This window comes from Austrofundulus limnaeus, unplaced genomic scaffold (assembly GCF_001266775.1).
Source record: "Austrofundulus limnaeus strain Quisiro unplaced genomic scaffold, Austrofundulus_limnaeus-1.0 Scaffold38, whole genome shotgun sequence".
NCBI classification, from domain to species: domain Eukaryota; kingdom Metazoa; phylum Chordata; class Actinopteri; order Cyprinodontiformes; family Rivulidae; genus Austrofundulus; species Austrofundulus limnaeus.
In genome coordinates, this window is record NW_013952440.1 from 311,433 (window position 1) to 326,338 (window position 14,906).

The 14,906-nt window shown below is 41.7% G+C and overlaps 2 protein-coding genes across 2 annotated transcripts in view; one reads left to right on the forward strand and one right to left on the reverse strand.

Annotated features, from left to right (window-relative positions):
* Positions 1 to 538: 538 nt before the first annotated feature.
* On the forward strand, positions 539 to 5,386 carry cdr2l (cerebellar degeneration-related protein 2-like; the record flags this gene model as incomplete). Its single annotated transcript, XM_014006892.1, is given in 4 exon segments — positions 539 to 651; positions 938 to 1,086; positions 1,350 to 1,514; positions 3,314 to 5,386. Coding segments are annotated over 4 exon segments (1,355 nt in total), but the record flags the coding sequence as incomplete, so codon positions are not given.
* Positions 4,977 to 14,906, reverse strand: part of arhgdia (Rho GDP dissociation inhibitor (GDI) alpha) — a 15,952-nt gene continuing 6,022 nt past the window's right edge. The window contains exons 2-6 of the mRNA XM_014006893.1: positions 11,057 to 11,257; positions 10,368 to 10,451; positions 7,364 to 7,440; positions 7,176 to 7,239; positions 4,977 to 6,293 (exon numbers count right to left, since the gene is read on the reverse strand). Of these exons, the coding sequence (XP_013862347.1) occupies positions 6,091 to 6,293; positions 7,176 to 7,239; positions 7,364 to 7,440; positions 10,368 to 10,451; positions 11,057 to 11,246 (618 nt within the window). The 5' untranslated portion in view covers positions 11,247 to 11,257 and the 3' untranslated portion in view covers positions 4,977 to 6,090. The remainder of the gene's footprint in view (positions 6,294 to 7,175; positions 7,240 to 7,363; positions 7,441 to 10,367; positions 10,452 to 11,056; positions 11,258 to 14,906) is intronic.

Genomic DNA, 14,906 nt, shown 5'->3' on the forward strand with positions numbered 1-14,906 from the left:
TCTTTGGACATTTACCTGTATAAAAAGCCTCAAAAATCCGTAAATTTTGCAAAAAATCCATACAACTCGCAGGAGGAAAGCAGAGCGGAAAACATTCAAAACTTATTTCTACCGGCAGAACAGGTTGGAAGATGGCTATTTAATGTTATTATTGTTTTATAAATCATCCTACAGGCTCTGACATGTTAGATAAATTTGAAAATGAAGTTTTGAAAAAAATCCGTGCGATTGCTCTATACGTCCTTATACCTGCAAAATGACATAAAATCATTATAACCTACGGACAATCCGTACAAGTTGACGTATGAATCTAAGATTACCATAGTAGGGGTTCAAATTGGGGTGGGTGGGACATAGTTTTTAGGGGGTCGGGGGGGGTTGCACTTCAACTCGCCTAGGGCACCAAAATGGCTAGAGCCAGCACTGTTCTGATCGTTGCTCTCAGTGCAGCAGCTCGTTCTGTTTATGAATCGTGATGCTTCTGAAGTCGTCTCGGACGCTCCAGTAAAAGCGTTTGTCCTCCGTTGGTTTCTGTCAGACCTGCACTTGGCCGCAGAGCTCGGAAAGACTCTCTTGGAACGCAACAAAGAGCTGGAGGACTCCCTTCAACAGATGTACATCAACAACGAGGAGCAGGTGCAAGAGATCGAGGTGAGTCTGCAGCTGCTGCTCCAGTCCTGTCAAATGCAAGTCTTGGCAATTCAAAACATCTGAGCGTCAGCAGTCATGAAGTTTTCATTGTTATTAGTCTAAGTGGATAATTTGTGCTCCCAACTTCTTATTTGTTTTGTTGAAATAATTTGAAACAATCTATTGAAAACAACTTTACCTGAATATTTACACGTTTCAATTTTGATGACTCTTCACTCTTTTTTGYAACCATTTCATTGTGTTAATATTGAGTTAGAAAGAATAAATATTTGCTCCCCGTGTGCAGTATTTGTCCAAGCAGCTGGAAACGCTGAGGGAGATGAACGAGCAGCATGCGAAGGTGTACGAACAGCTGGATGTGACGGCTCGAGAGCTGGARATCACCAACGAGAAGCTGGTGCTGGAGAGCAAGACCTCGCAGCAGAAAATAGACAGGTGAGCCGCAGCAAAGTCGCAGAGACTTTCTGCAACAYGCTGCTGGTTTGTGTTGCGTGGGATTTCTGCTTGATTTCTGACACCGTAATGGTGGAAAAAAACAAAAACAAACGTTGCTCGGTCTGTTCACACAGGAATACACGATGTATAGAGAATTAGTTGCCATATGTGCAACCACAGGGCTTACTACTTCAGAGTCCAGAGAGACTGCAACTGAAAATTTGTTTATTTAGTTTGATAACTGTGAACGTTTGTGTGTGCAGGTTGACCGGCACCATGGAGACTTTGCAGGGTCAGGTGGACGGCCTCATGGCTCGCGTTGAGGAGCTGCGGACTCTGGAGGAACTGAGGGTCCACAGGGAGAAGAAGGAGCGTCGCAAGACTGTCCACTCCTTCCCTTGCCTGAAGGAGCTCTGCACGGCTCCCAGGTCGCCTCAAGACCATAACATGTTACTAGATATTAAACTGATGGTTCAGTCTCAGATCTTTTTTTATTACCTTAAAAATATTCATTGTGTAAATGCTGATTTAGCATTTACACAAGTTTTAGCCATTCACATCAAAATATCTTTATAAGATTTTACACCACAGAAACACGTTAAAATAACTTCACTTTCATCATAAACATTCTTTCTTTTGACATCTGTTTCATTTTATTTGTTTTTTTTATTTTCTTTTGCTATTTTTAGCTTTTAATGATACGCTGCTTTTAGCTAGTGTTTTGCTATTTTTAGCTAGCATTTTGCAACTTACAGATTTTATATTCTTTTTGTTTTCCTTTAACAATTCAGTTTCAACTTCTTCAGTGAACTTCAGAGCATTCAGCTCTCAGTAGTTTCCAGTGGTGGGCACAGTTCCCCTAAAGCACTAATAGGGGAACTAATTTCCTGATTAGTGCTTTAGGGCTTTTGCTAATTTTAAAATTTATTAGTGGATTAGCACTTGCTAAATTTAGAAGCACTAACTGAGGTGTATAAATGTTCTTGATCAACATTAATGTTAACAGCTGAGGGTGAAAGCTGTCACTCATTTGTTCAAATGTCACTTATCCACAAGGTGACAATATGAGCCCAAATACGGCTGTGGAATGTCAATGATGAGTCTTAAGAGAGCAACGTGGCAATATGTAACTCATGTTGTCTGTTGAAGAATGTTCATGGGTTGACTGGGTTATTTTAGTGCTTTAGAATTAGCTTTTCATAAATTTTCTCCATGTTAGTGCTTTAGAATTAGGGGACCTTAATATTTGAGTTAGTGCTTTAGGGCTAGTGGAACAAATTTTTAGATTAGTGCTGCCCACCACTGGTAGTTTCTAATGAAATGGGTTACGATCATTCAGGGGAGGAGCCAGAGGGGTGGCCCGGGTGGCAAGTGCCAMCCCTGGCAACTGATTGGCCACCCCAAATAATTGACAAGTGGGGGTGGTGATCACATTTGACAGCTGATTGAAGGCCATTTAGCTTTGGTGGACATCTTGGATTATTTTTAATTTGATTTTAGAATATGTTGGGCATCGTTAAATTTCAGCTTAATATCCATAAAAGCTTAAAATTGACATTTCAAAATGACATGGGGATTGCTCTTGGCTAACAATTTCCAAATTTCAGCTCAGTAGTTATAAAAAAAATGACTGATATACAACTACTGGAAATTAGCTTTGGATTCTTGACTACTACTGTAAAGATTTCATCTGTGTATTCATTGGCTGAATTATAGCCCTTTGCAGAATTAGCATTAGCTTAATTTGGGATTAGCAATCATTCTTGGCCACAGCATAATAAATTTTAGCTCAATTGATCTTAAAATAGCTGAATTATRGCCATTTGAATTTAGCTGTGATAGCCATATTAAATGTTCAAATCCAGGGTAGTTTATTTATATGTGCCCCCCAAGATGTTGATTTTTAGTTTGTTTTGAGAATATTTTAATTTGTTTTATTATATAGTTTTAATTTCTGGATTAGTCTTTTATTATGCACTGTGAGTGTTGTGTGTTTGACTGTGACTGTACAGCACTTTGGTCCTATGGTTGTTTAAGTGCTTTATAAAGTTGGTATGGTATGGTATGGTACGGTATGGTATGGTATATCACATTGGCCACCCCCATCCCACCCCTTGCAAAAAAAGGTCTAGCTCCGCCCCTGCTGTCATTAGCTGTAAGCAAGTCTGTTTGTTGATCTGATTGTGTTTTATTTGTTTCTGATCCAGTGATGTGACTCTTTGTTCAGGTATGAGGATGGTTTCCTGCTGGCTAACCCCGGCAGTGTGGACCTGGTTGAGCGACAGCCCCTGGATGAGGAAAATGAGCGCCTCAGGGACATCGTCTCTTCCCTGCACTTGGCCGTGGCCTCGGAGCGGTCCGCGCGCGAGAGCGTCGAGCGGGAGTGTGCCACCGTGCTGCAGGAGTTTGAGCGCCTGGAGCAGCGCCTCCTTGGCGCAGAGGGCTGCCAGCTGCGTGTCCAGGAGCTGGAAGCTGAGCTGCATGAGATGCAGCAGCTCAGCAAGTCCAGGGTGTGTTTAATGGGAGACATAGAGGACGGCTTGAAGACGCTGCTCAGTAACGGCCCCGAGATGGACACCCCCGACGAGGGGACGGGGCTGGAGGAGGACGGCGAGGGAGATGCTGGTGGAACGGGGCAGCAGGGAGGCCCGGTGAGAAAAAGCTGCAGCGACACGGCCCTGAACGTCATCTCCGCTCCGTCGGGAAGACGACAGGCCAGTTACACCCTCCACACCAACGGCACACGCAAACGGGGCATGTCCATCCTGCGGGAGGTGGACGAGCAGTACCACGCCCTGCTGGAGAAGTACGAGGAGCTGCTGGGGAAGTGCCGGCGCCACGAGGAGAGCCTGTGCCACGCCGGGGTGCAGACGTCACGCCCCGTCTCCAGAGACCCCTCCATGAAGGAGTACAGCATGATCCCCGTGGAGCCGTCGACATCCGGGGCTGCCGCCGCCGCCGCCCCTCCCACACCACCACAAACCCCTTCCACCCCAGAGGCCCTGGAAGGGATCAGCAGGCAGGTGGAGCAGGTGGACAAACGCCTGAGCCAGAACACGCCGGAGTATAAGGCGCTGTTCAAAGAAATCTTTTCTCGGCTGCAGAAGACCAAGAGGGACGTGAACTCCAGCAAGGGCAGAAAGAATAACAAATGACACTAAAACAGCTGGAAAAAAAAATCAGGTTCTGATTTTTGGAAGTGGGGTTCTGTGGAAAATTTACACATATCTGTTCATCAGATTAGAGAAATTGATTCTGACCAGACTGATGAGCTAACGGCTCGRCCAAGTTCGGCCTGGGCCACTAACAGCAGGAATATCCCAACATTTCTGCCAGAGTATTGATGTTTGTGTAAACTGCTAGATCGTCTCTTTGGAGATTGGACTTGTTTTAAAATGAATCTATTGGTCTTTGGTCTTGCTCAGACGTTTGCTCCTTAATCTGGTCAGACTTGAGCCTTAATTTCTTTAAACTGAGGTCCTGCAAGGAGCCATCTACTGCAGGTAAGATATTAATATTCATGTTTCCACAGAACCCCACTTTCATCACAGATCTACAGTATTCCTACAATTGATTTTAAACTACTGAACACTGAATCAGAAAGTGGATTATTTTCTGTTCCTTCAAAGATAAGCTACTTATTGTTTCATATTAATAAGCCAAATGTTACATTTTTGTCGTTTTCTTGTTCAGAACTGAAAATATGGCCGTGTTGTGATGAGTTTGATTAATTAGCATTTACACTGATTAATCTAAATCTGATCTAAAACAAACTAATTGGTTTTAAAAGCATCTGTAGTGTGTAATCTAAATTATAGAAGCTTTAGATCAAAACATTAAATTGTGAATAAAGTTACACACAGTCTGAAGACTTTAATTTGAACACGAGATCAGTAAACTGTTTATTAAAGACAGCACACATTGATTTAAACTCATCTCACAGAGGAAAAAACCATCAGTCCATAACACATGAAGTGWATGAAGATGCCATCCACATTTATGGAGTGTATAAACAAAAACAAAGAACACTTTGTGTGGTTGGGAGGGCTGAGGTTTGATTCTGAAGATAAGATTTCACTTCAGGGATGAAGGGCGTAGAGGCAGAGATAATCAAGAGTACAGAGCGAGCTGTTCATCAGCTTCCATGTCCAACTCAAACGAGCTGTGGGACGCCCGGTGAAAGCCCCCCTGTACAAACTGGATTCATTAGGTTTTCAGACAAGTACTAAAAGTAAAGATATTATCCAACACGTCAGTGTAATGGCTTTTTCAGACTTGAAATAAAGACGATTCCAATCAAGTCTTGATTCTCTATTTATTATGAACTGTATCAACCAAACAGGCTCACGTGTTTATTCTGAAGGCAAATGGCTCATTTAAGTCCAACAGCTGTTAAGGCCACATTTGTTTAAAAAAAACAACAACTTTAAAATAACCCTGCTCAAGAGAACAGCCACGATTAAAGCAAGGGGTCAGAAATAACCGTTCCCCCCTGCTCTCTGTTCAAATCTAAACTATCAGAGTCTAAATAGTTTAGATTTGACCCAAACTACACATAATCTGCTCAAAGGCTTTAGCAGGACCGGGTCTGAGACACCCAGCAAGGACCGACCCTACAGAGACCACTTATCCAAGGCAGGTCATGGCAATCGTACAAAACAGCATGAMAAAGGTAATAAACAGCTGGAAATCAGATATAAACCATATATATATTTTTTTACATTTCTTATAAACCTGAAAAATCTGGATTATGCACATTGTGTTCTCCATATTTATATTTATATATCTATTTTTTGAAGATTTAATACTTGTCAGAAAAGGCTGGTGTAAACAAATGAAGCGTTTTACAAAAGAAGAGGAATGATGGTGTGATTGGAATCTAGGAAATGACTAGGAGCAGAGATGGGAGGCTGGAGAGAAAGAAATATAAAAAAAAGACCATTCCAAAAAGAAATGGAATGAAGGAGAAGAAAGCTGGGTGAAGCAGGGGGGGAGAGAGCGAGGTCAGTCCTTCCAATCCTTCTTGATAGCGAGACTCCACTCCCAGGAGAGGTGGTCATACTTGTCGTCATCGGTGAACTTGGACTTGATGTTGTAGGTGCCACGGGTCAGCATCCCTTTGGGCGCCTCCTCCATGGTGGTGAGGAACTCGTACTCCTCGGCCGGCCTCGGGCCATAGCTTCCAACCATGTAGTCTGTCTTATCCACTGACGGGGGGACAGAGAAATGTGGTTGGAGAAAACCTCTAAGACACAATGAGCGACTGTCCTGACTGCACAGTTACAGGAAGCTTGGGAGCCAAAACGTGACATAACTTTTGCTACATCTGGACTAACTCTGGGTTTGTTTTGATCCCTAAAACCAAACACAGTTGGAACTAGATGTTTACATACGCCGCCATCTTTCTCACTGACAATAAACCAGACACCTTTTCTGTTTTACGTCAGCTGGGGTTCCCAGCATTACTTCTACTTGCTAAATGCCAAAATAACAAAAACATACTTTCAAAGTCACAAGTTTACATAAACCAAGGTTACAATGCCATTTGAGAAACACACATCATCATCATCATCATAATGTCAAAGCAAAGATAAACATTACATCATTTGGATCATCTTGGAACAGATGTCCTTAATGTTCTTTACGTTAGTAAAACTAACTGATGAACTGCTGGACAGACGTTAATAAAACTCAATGTAAGGACTGAACATCTACACTTCATTAATGTTTGGAACCAGCCCAATTCAACATTGCTGCCAACAGAAAATTGGCTTATTTTTACAGATCTTGAGATGATTGGTAGCCAAGAGTCATCCTACGCATATTCTGAATTTTGTTAATATTTTAAGTTATGGACTGCAACACAAACAACTGGCTTGCCTTAGCTACTTGGTTACCTTCTCAAAACGCTCTGACAAATTCCCTTGTTTCCACACTTAAGCTATGCTAACCAGCTGCAGGTCCATGCTTAATGACTTAAGAATTTTTGATTCTTCATTACATAAAAACACATCTGAAAGAAAAAACACGCTTGCACACCAAAAACTAAAAGTGGTATCAGTAAAGTAAGGAATAAAAAAGCTCTGTACCTTTGACTCCTTTCCTGAACGTCTGCTGTATGTACTTCAGACCTGATACGATTTCCTTGTTCACCTGCAAAACCAAATGTGTTTAATGAGCTTCCCAAATCCCACAGGACAACTAAAGTTTACTACACATGAACAATTTATAACTGGAGACAAGAAGTCAGAGATAAACAGAGCACAGCAATACAAACCTTGAAGTTGATCTTTATTCTATATTCAACTCCTTCCTTGAGTGTGAACGGGTTCTTCTTGAAGTTCTCCAGGTCTCCTGAAAGGGGAACAAATATAGTTTTAGGATCCCTGTAGTAACTTGACCACACACCAGGGGGCGCAGTGCTTTAACTGTCCTGTTGTGCTTCACTGTGACCACTGAGGGGGGACAAAGAGTCCCACCAGGAAGCGTCTCATTAACCTCTTAAGCCCCAAGGGGTTTTCTTGAAGTTTGTGCTCGAAAAAGCATGCCCAAATGTAAGTGGGTGTATCTCAGCATCTAAAAACACCATATAAATACCCTTGATATCAAAATAAGGCTAACACTTGGGAGATTTCATCAGGAGTGTGTCACATCATATGCTTTTGTTTCAGAGATACTGAGGATGGAACATAGAAAAAAAATAGCTTTTTTTTYCCACTCGCCTGAGGTTTTTCTGCATTATACAGTATATAACCTTTTCAAAAGTATAATGAATAAGGCTAAAAACTCTTGGAAACCATGAATCCACTTATGGACATTACCTGTGCAAAACCTCATGCTGCTGAAGTAAAATACAACAAAGTTACAGAGGTTTTAGTAAAAAAAAATATGTAGGTGTTTTTCCTTTGGCACAGATTGGCACAAATTGGCACATGTTGGCACCACTTACAAAAGTAAAGTTTTTTTAAGTTTTTAGTTACAAAACTTACAAAACTTGATAAATAAGTAAGCTAACTTGCAAAAACGGCACATTTTATATTTTATTTTTTAAACGGCACGTAGACACAACCGGAAGTGCGGTGTGTGACGCTGCGCTTTACATGTAAAACGTGTTTTTAGCTTGGAGGAGCTTTCAGCCTTACGCGGGACTATAACTTCAGTTTGGATTGGCCGAATTGCACAAATGACCCCTCCTTTTCATCCTTGGAACCAGTAGAATCAAGCTATCTACAGCACGTTCAAGTAAAACTGACCAATCTCCCGCTACAAGGAGAGGAAGGTCTGTGACGCAGTTTGAAAGACTTTCACCTTCGTCCAATGAACGTCTTGTAATTGGGTCAGACGGGGCTATTTTGGAGGAGGAAGTGCTTGAAACTCATACCGGGAAATATAGTTGCTCTGTAAATACAAGTTTATGCCAGTGGATTTAGGATTTGGAGGAAAAAATATGAAGGTAAGAAAACTTATGTTTTATAATTTTCAAATCCGAGTGCTAGGTCTTCTCGTTTTTTGCTGCTAGTTGAGTGAATTCTGGTTGGATTGTGATGAAACTAATATGTTTAGAATCTGTGAGGTCTCTGCTTTCAGGAGACATGTTTGTGTGTGAAAAAGTCACGGGGTGAACAGCTGAGACCGGGTTTTGCAGAGGCGCCATTTTTGTGCAGTTTGTTTACATACAGATTCAGGGGTAGACATAAGGAAATTTKTCAGGTTGTCCAGTGGACAACCTGTTGACAAAACCTGGTTGTCTGCAAAACATTTTGGTTGTCCAAAAGAATCTCAAGAAAAATGTAATTTAACAAGTATATTGTTCTGTAGACGATGTTTATTATATATAATTGTTCTCAGTCAGCCAGGTTGACAGGAGCTGCATGAATAAAATTTCCTCATTCTCTTCTTTGAAATAGAGTGCAACATTCATAAGCTTCTTTCTGCTCATAGGTCAAACATTTTCACTTACATAGGAGTATACTATGTACATAACCTTATTAAAAGTTACAATTTAGTGTTCTGTTTTACCAAGGTTTTTCTCCCATTCATTTTTACAATGACAAACACCCGCGGCAGAGGACTTTAATCAAGGTCTTTTTTGCTTGGTTGTCCACCGGACAACCAGGAGACAGGATCTGGTTGTCCGAAACGAAAATAGGTTGTCTCGGACAACCTAAACAATGGTTATGTCTACCCCTGCAGATTCAACTGTGTGTTGTTGTATCTGTGTCTGGTGGATGTAGAAATGGTTTCTATGAGTTTTTAGCCAAGATTCTGATGTTTCTATAGATACCACACGTTTACCTATGAGAATGTTGGTTAATTAAGAAAGCAAAAAAAATAATATGATTTTGCCCCCGCCGGCAGGGGCGTGGGGCTTATGGTGCGTTCACACCGAACGCGATTTCAGCGTCAAAATCKCAGCCAACGCTGAAGTTTGAAGCTTGTGCACTTTGAGGTCAGACGCAGGACAGCTGCGCTGCACGGCGACAGCCGCCCCGCCCCTCCCTCCTCTGTGGGGCTGTTTAATGTCGGACGAGGAAGTGGCTTTGCTTTATTTACAGACAGCCAGAACGTGTCACGTTCATCAGATAATTAATTCATAATTAATTCACCAGATAATTCAGAGTAGAGGCTCACAGCTCACTTTCAGGACTATTTTTTTCAGTCTGATGAGTCGCTGCCATGCATTGCTGCGGATCAGGACACGACTGCAGGCACTCATTTCAGCTGAAGAGCTCCTCTCTGTCTGTTTCAGGTTAGTGGACATCATTCAGTAAACTGTCCCGTCGGGAAATATGTCACTACGTCACACAGTGGAGTCTCTCTGATTGGTTGACGCTGCGCGTCGAGCTGCAAAAGTTCAGATTTTCTAACTTCAGCGATTTGGACGATTTGGACGATCTGAGCGTTCGACGCTCAGATCGTCCAAATCGTCCAAATCGCGCTGCTCTAATCGTGCTTGAGGCGCCGCAGAACTTCCCGACGTTGCTTGAAGCGCGTCCACCATAGACTTTGTATGTAAACCTGCTGCTCCTGACGCTGAAATCGCGTTCGGTGTGAACGCACCATCAAGAGGTTTTAAGCCACTTGCACAAGAATCATGTCATTACTAATTCGTGGACTAATGATCCAGCTGGTTGCTTCGTCTGTATTTGCACACAAGGATGGTAGTGATTACACACTTCCTTCAGAGCGTGGGACTTCAGAGATCCCACCTGCATCTGTCCTCTAAAACCTGTTTTCATTCCCAACTAGAGTCAGATCAAACCTGCAGTACAGAAACTCACCAGTCAAGTCGAGGACCAGAGGACCCGGCGCTGTTTCACAAAGCAGGGTCATTCGTGTCACCTGGACATTCGGGGCACTGGGATCTATAAAACAATATTCATAAAATAAAAAAACAGGTTAAAGTTGTCTAAATTAAAGCATGAAATTTGGGCAGAATCCAATTATTTCTTTCAGTTTACTAAGAAGGGATCAGTGTTTTATACCAAAACGGACTGGTTGTTTACAGACTTCACAGCAGACACTAACACATTTAAATTAATGTTTTATTTTAACCACCTGAAAACAACCCTAGATCACCAGAACCTGTACCAAGTATTTCTGACGCAAAGAGAAAACCTGGGAATTCAGGTGAGTGACACAAGGGTTTGCAATCACCGTTGTTTACATGAAGAGGCTCTAAAGTCTGAATGTGTGCAGAAGTTGGGATCGGTACACACCCAAAGAAAAATTCCAAACGGATAAATACAAAATGTGCTGGCTGCGGTGGAAGGGGAAAACGAAGCTTGTGCAGACTGAATACTTGAACTGTTGTCACAACAAATAAGGGATGTTGTGGACTAACAATGAAACAAACCAACAGGTTTGAGGAATAACTTCATGGATACAAATGAAAAAAAAAACTTCATGCTTCTGTGTTCTGGCACATCCTAAAGGATCATGAGTTTTACTCGGCGGCCACGTCACCAACCTGCGACCACRGCAGTGTTTCCCAGCAGCGCCTCCTTGTACTTCCGCAGGCTCTCGTCCTCTTTGTCCAGCTCCTGGATCTCCTGTAAGGTCTTCTGGGCAGGAGGTTTGTAGTTGATCGCAGGTTCTTTCTCTTCATTGGCTGCTGCGATCGCTGCCAGCTGCTCTGGTGTGGGCTCCTGCTCTGCCATGGTGTGCTAGACTGGAACAGCAGAGAGGAGAGAGTTAAATCAAAGACATAAAAACTGAGGTCCTTGCAATAGGGTTGGGCATAATCGTATCGCGTGCATAATCATCAGAAAAACAATCGATTACTTTTTGGCACTTGATGATTAATACGATTACTGCCACCAGGCAGACCGACTGGAGATTACTCCAGTCAGTCTGCTTGATGCTCCTCTTCGCTTCAAATATGATAAACATTAAAAATAAAGTTCTGTAAATTTTTTATCTATCAACACAATTTAAAATATGATGTATAGCATGAAGTCTGTAATTTTCACACAATTTGGAACAATTTTTTACAAAGAGCAAATTTTTTCCACTAAATTGGTCATGTGGCTACAAAATAAGGGTGTCCAGGGACTCCAGGGGATTAATTGTCAAATTAATCGTTGTCGGCTAAATACCACAATTAATCGTGATTATTTTTTTGCCAATATTGCCCAACCCTACCTTGCAAACAGAGGGGTTTCCTTTTCATAAATGATGTTGCTTTAATGAAATCGACATGTGAAAAGAAGCAAAGCAGCAAAGACGTCCGGCTGCTGGATGATTTTAGAGGGATTATTTATTCACGGTGACCTTTGACCCAAAAGCTGGAGACATAAGCAAGTGCAAGCAGAAAGAAACTAAGTGAGCTTGGCTACATGCACTACTGCTCCTGTATACAGCGTGAAATACAAAACAACACTGCAGAAAACATACAAAAGAACAAGCCTTCTGTCCAAGCAGATAGAAAAGGGCCATCTACAGGTTGGCGTTGTTTGTAAATGTTCACTTTGAGACAAAATAATTAGATGTTTCTGGAATCAGACAAGTTTTTAGCTTGCCCTGCTTTATCCAACACCCAGAAACCCACGAATCTGTGAATCACTGTCGTTAAACAGCTTGCTCCATGTGCTCACTGAGACAACCTCTGTAGTTAGGATCCACTTCACCCTTTCAACAYCGAAACAGAAACAGAAATAGAAGTGATACACTACATCAGTAGTTTGTGCCGAGACTCAAATTAATTTGCTGGTTCCTCTGCTATAACCTACACTCTGAAACTTTATAACCTTGACATTTGCATGATGACAAAAGTCARCTTCCTGAAAAATAGAGAACTCAAATAGGCTCATGTGTCAAAGAAATGTGCTCTGGGTAGGTCCTCGACTGAAATAAATTCAATTAACTTTCAGTGCTGACAAATAGAATAAAACTTGGAAGCAGAACTGGTCTAAAGTGAAAGAGGAAGGTTTAAGAGAAACAGTCTCATTGTTTACATTAAAGTCTCTTATTTATAAACAAAACAACAAAATTAAGTTGACACAAATCAGTTAGCACAAGAGAAGCAAAGAAATCAGACAAAAGCAAACATTTAAACCACTATAAAAACAATCCTGTGACACCTGTTCAACACACTACAAGTGGCTTAATACTATGAAGTTTAACCCATTATATACATTTGAGTATGAGTCACTGAGTGTCTATGCATTTCTTTCCCTAAATGGGGCCTCTGCGCAGCCATAAAAGCCTACATTCCTTCACAGCCAACTGCAAGTTTCAACCGGTCAGCTGTGAGAGAACAGGYCGGAGGAGTGAGAGCTGCAGAGCGAGGAAAACCGGAGCAGGTGACATTTGTGCCATCGTGAAGTTTTTTTTTTTTTTTCAAAAGTCAGGGAGTGCGTTGTCAGTCTGGCTTCTTCTGCAGCAGAGTTTGTGACAAGGCAGGAAGTGCTCAGTCAACGATGACTGATGTGCTGAAAACTCTTCTCTACCAAAATGCATTTGATCTTAGATCACAACTATGCGCACAATTTCTTTAAAAACTATTCTGGAGAGAGAAACGTGCAAATCTGATCCTGGAGATAAAACTGAGAAAGTAAAACGGACACAGTGAGGGGTGAGATAAAGCACTGACAAAAACAAAAAAAGTTTCTAGGAGTGTTATGCAATGCCTGCCAACCAACACATCATTTAGATGCCTCTCTAATCAACAATCGAAATGCTGATTTGGCAAATTGTTGCCCACACGCTCTGGATACCTAACTGACATCACCGCAGTTATTCAGATATAAGATATTCTCTTCCTTCAGGCTCCAACAATGCGAGCAGMGGTTTAAGTGGCCTCATGCTTTGTTGGCAGGAAAAGGCGCTGTCATTGTTCAGCCTGCTGGGAATCTGCTACGCCGTCACAAGACTGAGCTGAGTTTCTAGTGTCTCTACCTGCACAGATCTGCAGGCTGCATTCCCCTGAGGAGGGAGGGAGGGGGAGGTGAGGTGAGGAGAAACAATCCATCTGACTGGGATTAATGCAGCAGCAGGAAAAACCTTAAACCGCCATTCTTGGCAGCAGATGTTAGGTCTGTTCATTARCGAACACAACTGAGTCTATTAAAAGTTGAGGTTCTTTATAGAGTTTCTATTATTTCTAGCTTTTTAGAGGGGAATTGGCAAAGGAAAAGAAGTTCTGCAAAGTGTTTTACAGTGTAGATAACATACAAACTCAACAATATTTGTGATTAGACCCRAGTTTGATCCAAAACTTAGACATGATTAGTGGACAAACCACTCTGTTACCTGAGCCTCAGGTGGGTGAGCAGTGACTGAGGTCACTGTAGGACAGATAACATTGATACAGTGACAAAAACAGGTTAAAATATTCAAATGTATTAGACTTTATTTATGTTTGTTACGTCCRAGTTTTTTGGGCTGCATTTGCTAAATTAAACTCTGAAGCCATTATGAATTTCATGCAATAATATAGGACAATTCAAACAAAATTAAACTTTCCCCTCATTTGGCTGGTTAAGGTTTAAATGCTGAGAAGTAGGGATGCAGAGGGTGCTGCAGCAGCACCATGCRATGGATGCAGAATTCCATCCAAATGTATAGTTTTATTAAAAAAATTAAAACAGGTTTTATCAGTACTGGACATTTAAATTCTAATAGTTTGATGTCTGAATTTCATAAATTAGGTATACAAACCAATAAGTGGGGCTGGGCAAAAATCRTATCATGTGCAATTGTCAGTAAAATGGTTAGCAATTAATATGTCCCACTTTGCAATTACTGTAATTCTTGCCATGTGAGGAAATATTTTTGTGTGTGACACCATCACCATACCATCAGGTGCATGTGAGCCCAATGGTAGAAGACAGTATAACGCAGCTATTGCTAACCCTACAAACTTGTTTACCTGAAACTCCAACATAAACCAGTGAACAAGGGAAGGCAGAAAGGCAACAAAATCAGCCACATTCAAGTGTCATATATTGTCATTAATTGTTATCTGCTAAATGGCACAATTAAACATGATAAATTTTTATGTCAATATTGCCCAACCCTACCAATAAGTATTGTACATCTGTAAAACTTCCCATCCACCTTAAACCCCTGAACAGTAGGCAGGGCAGCATTAGGTCATGATTGCAATTTTATTGATATCATCTTTAGGGGTGTCCCGATTCCGATACCAGTATCGGAATCGGATCCGATACCAGCATCAAGTACTCGTACTCGTACTCGTACTCGTAAAAGCCAGCCGATACTCTTAACCGATACCACTTTTGTCCCCTCCAGTGCTGCGCTGCACAAAGGGTAAACAACAATCCATACCAGGCGGGGGCGCTAATGCACTGACAAGT